General features: G+C 38.2%; 1 protein-coding gene across 2 annotated transcripts; it reads right to left on the reverse strand.

Annotated features, from left to right (window-relative positions):
• Positions 1 to 9,928: 9,928 nt before the first annotated feature.
• Positions 9,929 to 14,357, reverse strand: KRT10 (keratin 10). Of its 2 annotated transcripts, XM_049779447.1 has the most exons (8): positions 13,752 to 14,357; positions 12,879 to 12,961; positions 12,340 to 12,496; positions 12,073 to 12,234; positions 11,839 to 11,964; positions 11,298 to 11,515; positions 10,429 to 10,760; positions 9,929 to 10,035 (listed from the first exon to the last, which is right to left on the reverse strand). In XM_049779447.1, exons 1-8 carry the CDS (start codon positions 14,355 to 14,357, stop codon positions 9,929 to 9,931), a joined length of 1,791 nt encoding a protein of 596 aa, XP_049635404.1. The 2 variants fall into 2 exon arrangements, with proteins under 2 accessions (XP_049635404.1, XP_049635412.1); XM_049779455.1 differs by lacking the exon at positions 10,429 to 10,760 and having other exon boundaries at positions 9,929 to 10,085.
• Positions 14,358 to 19,276: the final 4,919 nt, after the last annotated feature.

Below are 19,276 nucleotides of genomic sequence, written 5' to 3' on the forward strand. Positions count from 1 at the left end.
TGGGTAATAGACCCAATAGTCACTAGAATAAGAGGGAAAGCTGTGGATTAACCCAAAAGTCACTGGAGAAGGTTAGGAATCATTAGATAATGGTGCTCAATACCATAGACAGAGGGATGAATGAAATCATCCAGATGGCAGGAAATGGGAAAGAGGCCATGAACATGGTGCCCAAACTTTTCGATGATGTGAGAGAGTAATGAGGGGAAGTTGGAAGCATCAACCTCAAAAAGTAAACTTTGCCTTAAGAATGGAAGTTTTTGGAGGAATCTCCAAAATCAAACTCCCATATGAACCAGCTATACCACTCCTAGGAATATACCCTAGGAACACAAAAATACAATACAAAAATCTCTTCCTTACACCTATATTCATTGCATCACTATTTACCATAGCAAGACTCTGGAAACAGCCAAGATACCCTTCAACAGATGAATGGCTAAAGAAACTGTGGTACATATACACAATGAAATATTATGCAGCTGTCAGGAGAGATGAAGTCATGAAATTTACCTATACATGGATGTACATGGAATCTATTATGCTGAGTGAAATAAGTCAGAGAGAGAAAGATGCAGAACGGTCTCACTTATCTATGGATTTTAAGAAAAATGAAAAACATTCTTGCAATAATAATTTTCAGACACAAAAGAGAAAAGAGCCAGAAGTTCCAGCTCACCTCATGAAGCTCACCACAAATAGGAGTGAGTTTAGTTAGAGAAATAACTCCATTTTGAACTATCCTAATAATGAGAATGTACAAGGGAAATAGAAAGCCTGTCTAGAGTACAGGCGGGGGTTGTGTGGGGAGGAGGGAGATTTGGGACATTGGTGATGGGAATGTTGCACTGGTGATGGGTGGTGTTCTCTACATGACTGAAACCCAAATACAATCATGTATGTAATAAAGTTGGTTAAATAAAAAAGAAAAAGACAAAGAAAATGGAAATCAATATCGGAGAAATGATTATAAATATGTTCAACAACAATAACAAAAAAGAATGGAAGTGTCAGTGAACTCTAAGATTTTAACTTTTTTATCCATTCATCTGTCATTGGATATTTGGGTTGTTTTTATCTCCTGGCCATTGTTTTAAGTACAACAATGAACTTCGGTGTGCATATATCTTCTCAAGTTAATCTTGCATTTTGGATATAGATGCCCCAAGGTGCAATTTCTGGGTCATATGGAAACTTTATTCTTTTTTTTTTTTTTGGTTCTGGGTTACACCCTGCAGCGCTCAGGGGTTCCTCCTGGCTCTACGCTCAGAAATCATTCCTAGCAGGTTTGGGGGACCATATGGGATGCTGAGATTCTAACCACCATCCTTCTGCATGAAAGGCAAACGCCTTACCTCCATGCTATCTCTCTGGCCCTCGGAAACTTTATTCTTATTCTTTGGATATCTTCATGAACTTTTCCATAGATGCTGAACCAGGTGTGATATTCATACCAACAGTCAATGAGTGTCCCTTAGAAAAAAAAATTTTTTTTAGCAATCCCTGCTAACACTGGTTATTTCCAGATTTTTTGATGCCATTCTCACAGGCATGAGAGGATATGTCTTTGCTCTCTTGATTTGTATTTCTCTGTTAAAAAGCAATTGTGAACATATTTTCCATAGACACTGGCCATCCATATGTTCTTTTTGTGGAAATGTCAACTCATCTCCCCATTTTTTTTTTTGGGCCACACCCGTTTGACGCTCAGGGGTTACTCCTGGCTATGTGCTCAGAAATCGCCCCTGGCTTGGGGGGACCATATGGGACGCCGGGGGATCGAACCGCGGTCCTTCCTTGGCTAGCGCTTGCAAGGCAGACACCTTACCTCCAGCGCCACCTACCCGGCCCCTCATCTCCCCATTTTTAATGAGGTTATTAATTTTTTGTTATTGGGCCTTGTGAAAGCTTTATATATCCACATACTAGCCCTTTATATGATTTATGGTGCATGATTATTCTCCTTTATTCAATCGAGTATCTTATTTTAGCTTAGCTTCTTTTGCCATATAAAATTTTTAAATTTAATGGAGTCCCACTGCTTAATTTTGTTTTTGTTATCTTTGCTAGTGGAGTAAAATAACTGAAAAGACCAGAGTTATGATAATATTTTTCTCGAGGACATTTTATATATTCTGGTCTCATCTCAAGTTCTTTCATAGAAGCAGTAGGATATTTTCAGACTGGCAGAGAACCTTAGACATCATCTGGCTTGAGTTAATGGAGACCCAGAAACATGAATTAGGTGAAGAACTGGCATATGTTCTAGGTAGCCCTGAGATTATGGCTTTAATAGCTCATTTTATGTATAATTATTCTTAATAATCCATGTTAATATAAAAACTTACTTGCAGGCTGAAGTGATCACACAGCAAATAGGGTGTTTACCTTGAATGAAGCCAACCCAGGTTCTGTCCCTGGTATCCTATATGGTCCCTCAAGCCTTCCAGAAATAATTTTTTTAAATATAATTATATAATTTTTATTTTAATTATAGTGGCTTACATATCTTTCACAGTAATATTCCAGGTACATATTTACATTGAATCAGGGGAATTCCCACCACCGAATTGTCCTCCCACAACCGCTCCCATCCTGCCTCCCATATCCTCCACTCTCCCTGCCAGCGGGTGCTAGAATGCGTGGTCTGTTCTGTGTCTAGTTTATTATTTAGTTTATTATTATAACTGTTTGGTCTTGGTGCCTCCATTACTGCCTGCTCTAATTGGGAGGCAGGACTAGAAACTTTAAGTTATGTGGTTTTGTTTGAGGAAGAGAAAGGTAATATAATGAGGTAAAAATCAACTACGCTGACTATGAGCAGAGTCATTCTAGAAGCTCTCATCCTTGGTTTGAGGGACGAAGGGGAAAAGAATAAGGTGAGACACCACAACAGTTCAAAAAGAGGAATCAAATAAGATTGAGCACTGCAGCAATAAAAATATGCACCACATAGTTGCCATGGTGTTGAGATAGGAAATATGACAAGGCGCAAAGAGGAAGAAAAGAAGAAAGAAAAAGTAAATATATAATTAAAAAAATGGACTACTACTTCAATACTTCAACTACTTCAATATCTACCCCAAACAAAAACTAGATAAAAATAATAAAAAATAAAACAATTAAAATAAAAATAAAAAAGGATTATTTAGTTTTTTGTCTCTTCACCCCCCCTTGCATAGGCACAGTAAATATTGGGGTCATCCGAAACGGGAATCCCCTTGGCCTAAGAGATACAGGGTTTCTCTACCCTTGGAATATATTGTCATGGGATTATCTATAGACTCCTTTCATGTTCATTTACTCTCCCCTTGGTGTTTTTGTGCCATATGGAAGACTTCTGCTCTGATCTGGATGTTAAAAACAGACCTCTAAATCTAGAGGTCTCAGTCTGTGCACAGGTCAAGGAGTGAAACTTATGATGAAGACTTTCTTTGTGATTTTAGAAGTTCTGTTTCCTCGATGTCATTTTTAATCTGTCTTCTGTGGTTAGTGGTCTTGGCCCTTGCGCTGAAACTCAGATGGAGCCTGGGATATCGTCTTTCGTTATGTTTCCAGAAGACCTGTTCAATTGCAATTGCCTCAGTCAGGACTCTGGAATTGGAGGTCATGATTGTTATGCAGGACGTAGACCAGACCCTAGACTAGGGCTTTCTTGTTGGTCCCAGAATACATACTGCCCAGTCATGGTTCTATTAGCCGGTCATCTGTAGATCGCGTTCTTGGCTTTTGCACAGCCCATAGTGTGGTAAGTCTTCTGATTTTGTTTTATCATTAGTTGGTAAGGTAGGATAACCTGTTCTTATGTCCATTTTTCCCAATTTCCTCGTTGTCAGGATATCATATTAGAACTGGTTCATGTTGGAGATCGAGTAGTATTCAGGCTGTCCCAGCTTCCAGGAATAATTTCTAAGCACAGAGCCAGGAGGAACCATTGAGCACCAAAGGATGTGGCCGCCTACCCAATACCCCCCAAACTTACTTGTTTGGCTTTAAATAGTCTTAGAATGTGAGACTTGTAAAATGATTATTTTAATATGTCATTAAAATGTCAAGTACAAGTATTAAATCATATGAATATTAATATATTATTAATAAGAATATTTCAATGTCAGATTATTAACTTAATTAGATGTACTTGAATTTGTTTACATCTTGCATCTGTAAGAAAATATTTTATAAAGAACGTTTGTGACAAGAGAAGTTGTTTAAGAAAAGCATAAATTTAAATAAGCAATTTCGAGAAATGGAATCAGCATCCCCTCTCCCTATGTCACATTATTATTCAAAACATTTTAATTATAACACCACTATTAACTAAATTATTCATAATACAGTGGTTTCAGGCATTAAATATTCAAACACCAATCCTACTACAGTATGACCTTCCCTCTATCAGTGTCCCTAGTTTCCCACCTGTCACCCTTCCCCTGCACCTTTTCAGGCACAAATTGACTTCATATTTATTACCATACCAAAATCACACTGGCCTTGAATTCTTATTTCCACCAGGGGGCAGTGCTTGCCTTCAAATGGAAGTTGCTTGTACCTTGAACCTGGGTTTAATAGGCCCTCAGCTGGAACCCTGTGATTATAAAAGCAACTTGAGCATTTATCTTTTCAAAGTTCTGGAGCATGATGAATATACGAACAACATTTCCTATGTAAGGTTTATACTTTGCAAAGGGTCTCCTTGCAAATTATCATATTTAAACTTTACACTGCACTCATCACTCTTTGTGAAATTGCTTCACTTTTTATAACAGTTATTATTCGGCCTATCAAGATATGTTTTGGTGCCATTTTGTTTTCTGGTCTTTCCTAAAAATTTCTCACATTACAAAACCTTATAGAGGTGTTTTATCATCATAATTTTTATCATTATTTAAAGAAAATGCATCACATAGTTGGCAAAGTTCAGCATAATATATTTGTTTCCAGATAGTGAGATGAAAGTTATTTTAAAAAATATAAAAAAAAAAAAGAAAAAGGAAGAGAAGATAGTTTAAAAAAAGAAAGAAAAAAGAAAAAGTACAGTAGCAAAAACATTTGTGGAAATTATTGTATCCCCAATAAAGTCATTAATACAGTAGCAGAAGATTTAGTAAGCTCGTGTTTGCTGTCCATTCAATTAAATTGTGTGTTCCTATAAGAATGAAAACATCAAATAAACAAAGTTGTCCAGCACTACTACTGATACTGTGGCTTTTGTGGTGTGTGTTTTCAACTGCCAGGCCTTCTGGTAAAAGGTGAGTACAGGGGTGAGGAGGGTGCCCACATTCATTCAATAAAGCCCTGGTGATATTAGCCCTCAAATTGGCATAATGATTGGTCAGATTAGTGTCCCTGAAGGGAATCATAGAGGAGTGGTAAGTAGCAAGACTTTGACAGGGCTTCTTTTTCTGGGGGGGGGGGGGGGAGGAGGGGCCGGGCAATATACCTGGTGGTGCTCTGGAGTTACTCAAGGCTCTGCACACAGAAATCGCCCCTGGTGGGCTCAGGGGATCATATGGGATGCTGGGAAACGAATCTGGGTCTGTCCCGTGTTGGCTGCATGCAAGGCAAATGCTGTGCAATTTCTCTGGCCTTTGGCAGGGCTTCTGCTGTATGGTCTGTGTACCCGCGATTCTTCAGTTAGGTTTACATCTTGTTTGAGAAAAGAGTGAGTCTGTGGGGCTGGCTTGATGTGAACATAGTGACTGCATTTGTGGGCATCGTTACAGCTGATAAGGGGGAGTAATGTCTGTACTCACTCCAAAAAGCCCCAAAACAGGTCTATGTGAAGTTTGGTTAGATTGGTGTCCCAGAAGGAAATCATAGAGGGGTTTATCTCATTTGAGAAAAGAGTGACTCTATGGAACTGGTCCCATATGAATATGCAACTATATTTTCTAGAGGTATTTCAGATCAAAACTTATAATGAGTGTTCTTTTTCCTAAGAAATCTTGAGGTTGATCATGGCTCAACTAGAATTGGAACCAATTTTCATAATTTTTAAGCAGTTTTCTTGACATAATTTTGAGAACAGGTTAGTGCAAAGCTTAAGTATGTAATTTTTTCTTTGCTAAAAATGAAGAATGTATTTGTTTTCATAAAAAATTTCAGACTATTCATCAAGGTACTAACACCTGATACTTATACTAATTCACAATAATTCCTTCCATCTGTAAGTGGGAAAGAACTTTGATCCAGTATTGGAATGTAGATAGCATTTGTATTTTTGGCTAAAGACTTTGAAGAACAATGTGACAACTCAAAGAATCCTTCTTCCATTGGTATAATATTTTTGTGGACAATTTTATTCAGAAAGAAGATTTCAAAAATATTCTTTATTGCTGCCTCCAGAGTGGAATGATTTTTTTTTGTGGTTCCTTACTTCTCTTTGTCATTGAAGAACACAGACTAGAGAGTTTGCATCTTGATCAAGTTGTCTACAAGATGGCGGCTGACCATTTTATGAATTAGAGACAATCATCTGGTTCTTCCACTTCCTCTCCTGGACCCCTTGAAACATACTACTGGACCCCAGGGTCTCAAGATTAGGTTAGTCATACTCATATATGATATACTCTATTATATGAATAGTCTGAAATTTAGTTTTTGAAGACTTTGGACAGAAATCTGACTTTATCTTTACCCCTAGGCAGATTACATTAATTATAATCTACTGTAACAATTTTTGTGGTACTTGTTTTCATTTTTGGAGAAACTGGTTATTTAACTAAATAAGCATATTCATTAAAGATGAACAGAATGCTCTTTCTTTAGGCCTTACACTCTATGGTGAGCATTATTTTAAGGTGTTATTTTTTTAGGTTGGAACTCTTTTTTTACTGCCTAAATAATCTGATATAAATTAGTTATTATTCTTGAGTATAAGCAAAACTGAGACTTAGAGGATGAAGTAATATGTACAATTTATCTGGGTAAACTTGTACATCTAAATTTACTTTTACATGATTGTAAATGAGCATCAGACTATGAATCCCAGAATTATGAATTTTGAAATACATGCTTATCGTTGCAAATGAAATCCTTTTATCGTTCAAGATGCAATCTAAATGGGATATGTTGGGTGGAGCATCTTTAGTTACTCTTACTCAAACTATTTCTCCTAAAATGCGACTATAAACAAGATTACTTCATACATAAAAAAAAATCAAGCCATTATGAACATCAAGATCAGAATGGGGGGGGGTTGTTTTGGGATCATGCCTGTTGGTGCTCAGGACTTACTCCTGATTTTGTGCTCAGGGTTTACTCCTAGAAGGCTCAGGGGACCATACGAGCTATCAGGGTTCAATTCTGGACCTGCCACATGCAAGGCAAGAGCCCTATCTGTTACACTTTCACTCCAGGCTCCCACCCAGGGAACAAAGCTTTAAGGCCTATAGACAATTATGCAAAAAATTTAGAGAAATACATTTGCTATTTTTGTGATTCAATGCAGTACAGTATTGTACTGTAACAATTTTAGAATTTATGAGGGTACAGAATTAAAAATTATTAGCCATGTAATAATTCTATATAATGCAATAATGATCCATATTTATATACATAACTTATAGCCTTATTAAAACTATTTCTTTTTTTTTGTTTGTTTTTGGGCCACACCTGGCAGTGCTCAGGGGTTTCTCCTAGCTCTGCACTCAGAAATTGCTCCTGGCAGGCATCTTATGAGATGCCGGGATTTGAACCACTGTCTGTTCTGAATCTGCTGAGTGCAAGGCAAACGCCCTACTGCTGTGCTATCTCTCCAGCTACTAAAACTAATTATTTTAAGATAATTGTCTTTATTAAACCACAGTTTCAGAGTCCGGCAAAGAAAAAATTATTTAAAAATTGATATGCAGTATTATACATAGTATATAGCAATGGTTCAACTAAGTATCACAAATTTAGTTGGGATCCACTAATGCAGTATTTCAGAGATAAAGTGGTTACATTATCAGATAATTTAATACAAGTAATTGTCTAAGGAGTTACTAGAAGATGAATAAAAGAGAAGAAGAAAGGCGGTACTCAGGGGAGGGAGATGGGAACACTGGTGATGGGTATGGTGTTAAAATTATGTCCATGAGAAAACATTATTGATAGTATTATAAACCAAAAATTAAAAAAAGAAGAAAAGAAGAAAGGCCCATGGGATTCAAGTTATTTCAGGAATAAAGGTCTAGACCACTGTTGCACAAGATTAAAGGACTTGCTAAGATCCTGAGTATAGGGAGTGGGGAAAACTATGTATGAGACAAGGCTTAGTAATAATTACAATGATCTTATAACAACGTATTTGTATTTATGTCAAATTATTTATCACTAACAAGAAAATACTTTCCTTCACAGTGAGAGGAACCATCATATTGGATTATTAATAATATTCTAGGTCTCTGGGGGCCAGAGAGATAGCATGGAAGTAAGGCATTTGCCTTGCATGCAGAAGGATGGTGGTTCAAATTCCGGCATCCCATGTGGTCCTCCGAGCCTGCCAGGAGCGATTTCTGAGTGTAGAGCCAGGAGTAACCCCTGAGCGCTGCCGGGTGTGATCCCCAAACCAAAAACAAACAAACAAAAAACAATACTCTAGGTCTCATTTTAAATGGGAACATTTTGGAAGAGCAAGTGCAAAAAGATTCCTTCCTTCCCCAGCAATATCCCTATTTGAGGGCTTTATGCTGAGGCATGTTAAAACGTCCACATTGAAACTTAGAAGATTGGAATTCAAGAAGCTGCCTAGGCCATATATAAAAAGACTTGTGAGCAAAAATGGAGTCTGAATTCTGGCAATATTAGGTTATAAATACTTGATTATAGGGAGTTCATTATATTCAGATAGGGCTTCAGTCATCAGTTTGGGGCCCAGAGGTTAGGCTTTCCTATCAAGCAAATGGTCTGGAACTCAATTTAGGAAGGATGGATACCAAGGAAGTTTGTTTTTTGGAGAATATGGAGAGTTTGAAGAATTCATGGAGAACATGGAGCTCATTAGGGATTACAAAATAATCTTAGGACCATAGGATAACTCTAGTTCTTCAGACCTCATTTACTAGCAGAGTACCAAACATTGCTAGTATGGCGGCTCTTCCAACAGGATGTGATTGGGTTGACACTAAGTACCGGGTTTATAGTGATGCTCAGTGAGACGGATTGGCAAAGGTAGAAAACTAGATGGAAACCTTTGGTGAAACTGACTTCACCATGTTTGGACCAGATGTATCCTGCTCATCCGACAGACAACTAAGATTTTTATTAGGGTGCTATTTTACTGGGCTAGTAAATTGGATAGCTGTTGGGTTATATTATTCATGGAAAGAATATAAGGACAGGTAAATGTGGGGAGTAATTGAAAATGTGAAATAGTGAATGAACTTGGTTTGGGGGTCAAATAAGAGATACTCCAGAATTTCCAACTGAAACAATGTGAAGGCAAAGAATGGTGAGGTTTTCATGCTGTATCTCTTTAGTAAAGGGTAACTCAGGGGACTCAATGAGATAACTTGACACTGGTTTAACATACCCACAAGAATACACATATTCCTCTGAGAAATCATAATGACCATAACCTCATTTCAGAGTGTGGCTAGCTCAAGCCTTTCCCATCCAACTACACACAGTTACCTCAAAGTAATGCCAATAAACATCCTTTAGACCAAATCAGATAGTTTGCAGCAGTAAGAAAGTTTATTGAAATTCATTAGTAAACGAGAGCAGAAAGATTTGTTTCTTTTTCCATTTCAAGAACACTTTCTGGTAAAGTAAAGAGAAGAAATACAGAAACCACAAAACACCACGGAGACACCCATTTCAGGGGTTAACCATTTTCATAGATCATTCGGAGGAAGGATGTCACTGGAGTTCCCTCCAGCAATTCTGTTCCAAAGATCCTGCGCAGCAGGACCGCTATCCTGTCCATGGATGACGGATGAAAGCCTCAGTAGTAGTGTTTCTTGGTTTCTGACTCAACCATAGACGAAAGGACTCTACCATCAGGTGCTAGCTCTTCAACAATCGTCTTGATGACTCTGGTTTTACTAGTATCTGTAAGTGAAGCAGACACAAAGGAACACATTAGATACAGGCTTTGCAATCTGTGCACGCTGGGTTGTGAAGGAGGGAGGCTTCCCAGTTAGTCAGCCATATTCATAAAAGAGAAATGCAAGAAAATCCAACTTTTATTATTTTTTTTTAAAGATTATTTTAGAAAAAGATCAATGTTTCAGCGCTTGCAAACCATGTCTTTTGGTGTTGGGTCTAGTTTGCTGTCAAAAAAGAAAAAAAGAAATGCAAGTAGAAAGAAACTCCGAAAAATTCTAAATTTGGGGGAGCAAAAAAGAGTGCTAAAAAGGAACTTAGATATAAAAATTCGAATTTGACAGCGGTTGAGTTTGAGAAGGCCACAAAATCATCAGAGTGAAAACGGATTCTGATTACCCCAGTTAGTTTCTGCTGACCTGGGTCCCTTGTTTGAAGACTCGCCCGAGCCAGAAGAGGATTTGTGGCCGCCGCTACCGCCGCCGGAGCTGCCACCGCCGTAGCCGCCACCGGAGCTGCCGCCCTGGCCACCGCCGGAGGAGCTGCCACCGCCGTAGCCGCCACCGGAGCTGCCGCCTTGGCCGCCGCCGGAGGAGCTGCCACCGCCGTAGCTGCCACCGGAGCTGCCGCCACCGTAGTTGCCACCGGAGCTGCCGCTGCCGCCGCCGCCGCCGCCGCGTCCACCGCCGCGTCCGCCGCCGTAGGAGCCACCGGAGCCGCCACCGGAACCACTGGGAAGAAGGGGTTAAGTTTGCTTAACTCGAACCCGGGCGAAGGATCGCTCCTCCCCCAGATATTTTAAGCAGAAGCATCATTTTGCTCAAAAGGATTCATTTTCATTAATTATGAAATCATAAAATTATTAATTAATAATTAAATCGGATAAATAAAGGAATGCAGAACATCTCAATCTGCATCGTCCGAAGGGGAAACAAAATAGAGCAAAAGCCCAACAAAAATTCAGCCCTGCCAAGTTTTATATTTAATTGCAAAATCTTTAAATTCTTTAAAACAAGTGCTAACAGTCACGCCCTGGTAAATTGGGCCAAATTCACTTAGAATAGAGACTAAGAGCAACTGTCATTTCCCTATTTCCTCTCATTCATTTGCATTTTCTTTGAGGGAGTTTGGCAAGACCTTGCAGGTTTCTTGTGTGTGTGTGTGTGTGTGTGTGTGTGTGTGTGTGTGTGTGTGTGTGTGTGTGTGTGTGTGTGTGTGTGTTGACTCCAAGCCATAGGGCAATGACAAATCAATCAAATGGCATTTACCCGCCCTCTCCGTCTAACAAGCTGCGGTAGGTTTGGATTTCGTTCTCCAGCCGGATTTTAATATCCAGGAGCTGTTGGTATTCGGCGTTCTGGCATTCGGTTTCAGCGCGGATCTGTTGCAGTTGCTCCTCCAGGGCGCTGATCTGGCTTTGGATCTGTGCGAGCTGCATGCAGTAGCGACCTTCGGTTTCTGCCAGGGAGGATTCCAGGGATTGTTTCTGCAGAGAGAGAGCACATCATATTTTAATGAACTCATTGCTCAACTGAGTATAGTGAATCTTATTTACTTATATCACAAGGAATCGTATAGAAAAATGACAAGAAACGGTCTTATGCTTAATGACGAGCATTCAAATTCCTCAGTTAGATCAATGCCAATCATGATTTTAATCCCAATCAGGTGATAAAAGCACCAATTTTAGTTTTTTTCTTATTTTTCAATTCTGCATGCTCTCTTAGATTGCATAGTCTCACATAAGACCATTATTAAAATTTTGTCTGATAATATTACAGTCACTTCATAGAAGAGTCATTTACATACCAGGGCGAGTTGGGACTGGAGCTCAATCTCCAGACCTTGAACGGTGCGTCTCAATTCTGTAATCTCAGACTTATGGCTGGACATTTGTTCGATGTTGCTGTCGATTTCTGTTGTCAGTTCCTTGCTCTATGATATGAAAAATAAAAAGATGGGGAGCGAAAGATGAGAAAAATATGAAATGCTGGCTGACCCCTTGTCTATCAGTTTCCCTAGGAAGTAAGGTGAATTAAATACCTTTTCATTGAACCAGGCTTCAGCGTCTTTGCGATTTTGTTCAGCAAGTTGTTCATACTGACTTCTCATGTTGTTCAGGAGTTGAGTGAGATCCACGCCTGGGGCAGCATTCATTTCCACATTCACATCACCAGTAGACACATTCTGAAGGTCTTTCATTTCCTGTTTAAGGAGCAGGAAAATTTATAATGATATTTCTGCAACTATAGTTGAGCCTCCTTTTTTGGGGGGGATTATACTGTTGAAAAATACAATTTTTTGCATTACCTCTTCATGATTCTTCTTCAGGTAGGCCAGCTCTTCAGTTAGACTCTCAATCTGCATCTCCAGGTCAGCCTTGGTCAGGGTCAACTCATCCAGCACTCTACGGAGGCCGTTGATGTCTGCATCCACGCTCTGGCGCAGGGCCACCTCATTTTCATATCTGGAAGAGGCAGGATAGAAATGCTGGGTATAATAATGTTCTCCAGGCAGGTGTTCCTGGCCAGAGACTTCTTAAAAAGCAAATACAGAGTTGATTTTGTATTGTGGTTACATTGGTCATAGGCTAATAGGCCAATTCGCATGGAGATATTAGTGAACTAATACAAAGACATTTAGCAGTTACTTTAACATGCATTCTCTTCTTGCCCAAAAGACAACATTGAAATGGATGTTTCTTTAACAACTGTAAAACAGTGTATGTTGGAATAATCTGAGGAAATTGTAATGTTATTGTGGACATCCAGAGTCGTTGTTAAAGAACAACTCATTTGTGTCACAATGATTGTGTGAAGATATGTGTCAGGTGCACTTAGCTTACTTACTTCAGCCTGAAATCATCAGCAGCCAGCCTGGCATTGTCAATCTGGAGCAGGATATTAGCATTGTCAGTTGTCAGACTGAGGATCTAGAAAGAGAGACGAAGAAGTGAGGTAAAGAAATGGCTTTCACAATGGCATAGATGAACTGCAGTTTTATGCTCTGTTACACAACTGTAGGGGAATTTTAAACTCTAACCATGAAATATTGAAGCCCTAATCACCTATTTGAGTCTCAAACATGGTTTCAAACTTGTTTCTCAAGGTTTCTACACTGGTTTTTCTAATGTCTTCCCTTTCTGCAAACCAACTAGAATTATTTAGATGTTTTCCTTTGTGTCACCCTCTTTTACATGACATTGTTTCCATATATTTCAGCTGTATATATTTTAACTAACTTTGGTTAGTTTGTTTGGTTTAGCTTGTTATGAATATATATCCTAAATGATCCAAGTTATCACACTATAAGTGCAATCAATAAATTCTCAAAGGCAAGCAACAGGTCATTTCCATACTGGAGGACTCACGTTTCTTGAAATATTGGTAATGAATATGTTCTTATTATCGCTATGAAGAATATTTTGTTCTGTTTAGTAATCTTTTCAGTTCCCATATTTTTAAATATACTAACTATGTATATTTAAATTATGGATTCATTAAAGCCTAAAAATGTCTCAGTACTCTATCATCCTATGAGACAGACAACACCAATATTGAATGAAGATGGCAATGATCGAACATCATAAATTTTTATCTTTGATGGGAATCCATATTTTTAAAAGCAAGGAAGGACCACAAACCCAGAAATCATACTTAATTAAGATATATCTCTGATTTAAATAAATCATAAATAGGTTTAGATTTTTAAAGTGCCCTTACCTGATTTTTAAGATCTTCAATGGTTTGGTAGTATTTGCTGTAGTCACGAGGCTCTCTCTGGCTTGAGTTGCCATTCTTTTCATACCACTGCTTGATTTTACCTTCAAGCTCATAGTTGGAATCTTCTAGAGCCCGAACTTTGTCCAGGTAGGAAGCCAGGCGGTCATTCAGATTCTGCATGGTGACTTTCTCATTGCCGGATAGAAGACCACCATCTCCTCCTCCAAATCCTCCACCCATTCCACCACCCATTCCACCACCCATGCCGCCTCCAAAGCCACCTCCAAAGCTGCCTCCACCGAAGCTGCCCCCTCCGAAGCTGCCTCCTCCGAAACCACCGCAGCTGCCCCCACCAAAGCCTCCTCCACCAAAGCTACTTCCACCATATCCTCCTCCCATTCCTCCATAGCTTGAGCCACCCATACGGCAGCTTCCACCAGAGCTTCCACGGCTAAAAGAGCCACCACCACTGCAGCCACCTGAGCTGAACCCTCCACCCATGGAGCCTTTGCTGCTGGACACTCTAAAGGAAGAGCCTCCTCCTCCTCCTCCCCCTCCACTGCGGGAGGAAGAGTATTGCCTGCTTGAGCTGAATTTGACAGACATGTTGCTGTTGCTTAGCCCAGTGAGTGCCTGCTACCAAGGACAGGGACAAGCCTTTATATACTGAGAGGGTGTGTCCCACATGGCCCACGTCTGCTTACTTGCATGGTTTTCCTTTTGCCAATTTAGCATCTTTGGCTTATGATTGCATAAATTATCTGCAGTAATAACCAAACCCAATATGGGTGATTTTAAATTTGCCCGAAGAACAAACAGGATTTGGCTATGTTGAAACTGAAGTTGGGTGTAGCTCAGACGAGCCTTATGTTTTTTTTTTTTTTTCTTTCCATCTTTTGAAGAACATTGAGCAACTTTTAAAAATGAGTTTTTAAAACCAAGTTTGCAAACTTGGAAAAATAATTGAATTGCAAACTAAATAGCTAAAATGAGATTTTGAAGTTCACATTTCAGCTAATTGGAATAACAATTAGCAGAAAGTTTGCCAGAATTATGGTACAATAAGGATCTGGTGGAAAATTGTAAGTAACAACTCCAAAAAGGAAGTATATAATAAAAAACTTATCTGGTATTCAAGAGTTGCTTCATATAAAATTAAAGTAGTAGGGCCAGAGTGATAATACAGCGGACAGGGTGCTTGCCTTCTATACATCGGATCTGGATTTGAACCCAGCATTCACATCTGATTTCACCCGACCAGCCAGAAGTGATCCCTGAAATGCAGAGCCGGGAGTATGTTCTGTGCACTGCCAGGTGTAGTCCAAAAGCAAACAAAAAATGGAAATATTAAAGTGTTTTTACTCATTTTATTTAATCATTATTTATTAAATTTATTAAATAATAAATTATTTAAATTATTTTATTTCATTATTATACAGAAATTTATGGTACATGACATGAAAAACTAGCCTCCAGTACCTTAAAAAAAACTTAGTTTGGGGCCGGAGAGATAGCATGGAGGTAAGGCGTTTGCCTTTCATGCAGAAGGTCATTGGTTCAAATCCCGGCATCCCATATAGTCCCCGGAGCCTGTCAGGAGTGATTTCTGAGTATGGAGCCAGGAGTAACCCCTGAGCGCTGCCGGGTGTGACCCAAAAAGAAACAAACAAACAAACAAAAAAAAAACCCACAAAAAAACTTAGTTTGATTGAAAGATGAAATTTTAGGTATGTCCTCATTGTTATGATTTATTGGAAGACTATAATTTTAGATTATAGAATAAATCTTGCTCTAAAAATGTATGAAAATATTTTTTCATGTTTTCAAGCTTGACCTGTTTCTTTCTTTTTTTGTTTTTGTTTTTTGTTTTTGGGCCACAACTGGCAGTGCTCAGGGGTTACTCCTGGCTATCTGCTCAGAAATGACTCCTGGCAGGCACGGGGGACCATATGGGACACCGGGATTTGAACCAACCACCTTAGGTTCTGGGTCAGCTGCTTACAAGGCAAACACTGCTGTGCTTTCTGGCCCTGCTTGACCTGTTTCTTAGAAAAACAATTTCTTGGATGTATTATGGTTAGAATTTGATATAAGTTGTATAAATTTGATATTAGCATATCATATAAATGTTTATATCTGTTACAGGCTATACAATTGCTATTATTTAAAATATATTTGCATATTAATATGAATTTGCATATAGTTTATAGTTATAAAGTACTATTGTGTTGCTGAGATTATATAATCTCTGAAACAAGCTGAAATAGTGGTGACAATTACTATTTCTAGTTTAAGAAAAAAGGAAATTAAAACTGGTAAAGATTATGATTTTGCCCCAAGTTTTATAATAATAGGTGGGTAATCCGAGATTAGTCTTCTGATACCAAGATTGTCACTCTTTCTACTTTATTAGTGTGATCTCTATTTTACCATGTTCCCTGAACAATGTAGTTTTGCCATTCTCATTTTTATTATGTCCCTACATAAGGCAGTTAAGTGTTAAAAAAAATGATTGAGATTCAGTTCCTGCCCCTAAGGATTGTTTTGGTAAGTTTGATCTCATAGTATTGAAAACCTTTATTTTCTTACCATAAAACATTTTTATTCTTGTGGGGTAGAGTAATATTATAGAGGGGAGGGAACTTGTCTTTCATGTGTCCAACCTAGATTTGATTTCTGGCATCCCATCTGGTCCCACAAGTATAGCTAAGAGTGATTTCTGAGTGCAGAACCAGAAGTAACCTTTGAGCATTGCTGGGTGTGTTTCCCAAACAAAAACAATAACAAAACAAACAACCCCCTATACGATCCTTAGAAACAAAACCAAACTACTTAGAAAGATAAAAATATTGAAAGGCATGTCATTTGGCACCCATTCTCCTATCACCAATTACTTTTCAAATGAAATTTATGACTGCACATTCCGGTTTGTCGAACTGTAGAAAGAGCTTTGCAGAGAAAGGGAATGTGATTGGGAGCAGCAGTGAAGAGCTGGTTGTTAGAGCCGAGGTTACTACCCAACAAGTTGCAGCTCCTCCAACCAGTTAGTACATGCAAGTGGGGCAGCAGATGGAAGAGAAAAATGAAACCCAACCATGGGAATTGATCTTTGGTAAAGATAAAATGCAGTTAAAGGGAAGCTATGATAAATCAGGGTAGAGAATACAAGATTCCAGTAAGTTCAGAGAAGATAGTGATATTAATGAAAACCAGTTGGAAAGAAAATATTTCAATGAAAGACAGATCATGCCAATTTTACCTGGAATTATCCCAAGTTTAGAATCTGGAATTTATCACTTTTGCTGTTTTAACTCCTCCCCCACCCAAGAAAATATAAAAGGCAAAAAAAAAAAATCTCAATCAAGTTGTGTCACTTAACTAATGCTATGAAGAGAGCTGATGTAATCATATAATATGTGAAATTAAACTAAAATAAAAACATAAAATTACACTGGATAAATGTAGAGAAAGTTGTCTAATATTGATGACTTTACAAATCAAATTCAATATTACAATGAAAGATGATTTAATAATTGTATACCCTACACATTAATTTGTTTGAATTTGAGTTGATAGATGTTAAAATAAGCCTTTGGCATGAGTGAAATGAAAAGTGCTGTGTGATAGTCCTACAACTAAATTAAATAAAAATTTGTGACTATCAGTTCTTGTTTGGGTTCTGCATATACTTGGCTGCTATAATAGGTATTCTGTAACTGTAATTTTGCCATTCTCATTTTTTTATTATGTTCCTATATAAGGCAAATTAAGTGCTTAAGAAGATGAATGAGATTTAGTTCCTGCCCTTAAGGATTGTACCAGTCATTATAGTCTAATTGAGACATAATAATGTACATTATCAACTTAAGTGCTATGGAAAAGGTAAAGTGAAGTTTAAAAGAAGTGGGGTAAATAGAGGGAGTTAACATTTTCTGATCATCAACAATGCTCTAAATGGCTTATCCTCCTTTAATACTCCCCCAATATCTCTGATAAATATTTTTGGCCTAATTTTATAGCTGAAAAAGTTAAGTCTTAGAAGATTCAGATATTTTCTCAAAGAAACATAGCTTGTTGATGCTAGACTCTGGCTGTTAATTAAAGATAATACTGTTTTTTAAAACACTCTGCTTCCACTGTAATACTATTTTTTTTTGTTTTTGTTTTTGGGTCATACCCAACAGCACTTAGGGGTTACTCCTGGCTCTACACTCAGAAATCGTTCCTGGCAGGCTCAGGGGACCATATGGAATGCTGGGATTCGAACCACCGTTCTTCTGCATGCAAGGCAAATGCCCTACCTCCATGCTATCTCTCTGGCCCCTCCACTGTAATACCCTTACATCTTACAAAGGGGTTTGACATGGGGCCACCTGATATTTCACGAGTCAGGTGGAATTTAAGTTGAGTTTTGTGAAGAGTGGATAGGATTTAAGAAAAATTTTAGTTCGTACAGATGATCCATTTGATGAATTTATACTTTTATTGAGTATTTTCAGTATTTCCTGGGAATGTGTCAATGGTTAAGATAAAATTCCATTCCTCAAAATGTTTATTGTCTAGTTGGGGAGACAGAGATAATGATATGAGGTAATTTGGGCTACATCTGATGTGTAGACAAAATATTGAAGGACAGCAGAGAGGAATTATAACAGTATAGGGTACATATTGTGTGTGTTTGTGTGTGTATGTCTTTATTTTATAACATATGTAATAGTGAAAGAATAGGAAAACAACTTTTGAGGTAAAGGGTATAAGACATGAATTTGAAGTAATACAGAGATATTTATGTAAGAATGGTTTTTTTTGTTGCAGATTAGAGTTGTATGATTATAGTTCAGAAAAATAATTTGAGCAGCAGATTTCAGGATAGTTATAATCCCACGGGAAAGGAATTTAGAGAGAAATAAGCAGAATATGAAATCCTGAACTATCAGGGCAGACACTTTTGGGGGGGGCAGGGAAGAAGTACTAGAGAATAATACTGAACTAGAGAGTAACTAGAACTGTGGAATGGGTGGGAGAAGATCCTAAAATCCATCTGAAAAGGAGACCCAGATTTAATTAGATGGTTCCCAGAGAGAGGGCAAGGAAAAAGATATTAAAAAAAAGTGTTGGTTTGGCAGATACTATAGGCAATCTAGAGCACAGTTAATAGCTGAGTCTGGAGCAGTCCATGATGAAAATCCAATATGGATTTACTCTGCTCATCATATTTTGTTTTCTTGTAGTCCTGTTTATCAACTTCTTTAATTGTTTCTGGATTTTTGATTCGTGATTTGATGGACTCAGATGGTATTAGCATAAAGTTAATTTGCTTGGGACTTTGGAAGCATACTGTTGACTCAGCTCTGCCACCTGTTCATTTTGTCTCACAGTTGGGAGTTGCATCTTTCCAATTCCTTATTTTGCTTTAAGTCGAATTCTTCTTTGAAGTTTCTTGTTGAAAATTCAGTTTGCAAGTTTCTTTTTATGAATGAGTAATGTAGATATAATCAGCAGATTAAGCAGTAGTAGAAAGATGA

This window comes from Suncus etruscus, chromosome 1, assembly GCF_024139225.1.
Source record: "Suncus etruscus isolate mSunEtr1 chromosome 1, mSunEtr1.pri.cur, whole genome shotgun sequence".
Classification (NCBI taxonomy): domain Eukaryota; kingdom Metazoa; phylum Chordata; class Mammalia; order Eulipotyphla; family Soricidae; genus Suncus; species Suncus etruscus.

Bases quoted from the DNA above. Each gene is read 5' to 3' on its own strand.
- KRT10 (XM_049779447.1), bottom strand. From the start codon at position 14,357: ATGTCTGTCAAATTCAGCTCAAGCAGGCAATACTCTTCCTCCCGCAGT. The intron at 12,497-12,878 runs GTAAGTAAGCTA...TGCCTCTTCCAG, and splicing joins GCTGATGATTTCAGGCTGAA to ATATGAAAATGAGGTGGCCC. The intron at 10,036-10,428 runs GTAATCAGAATC...CTTCACTTACAG, and splicing joins GTCAGCAGAAACTAACTGGG to ATACTAGTAAAACCAGAGTC.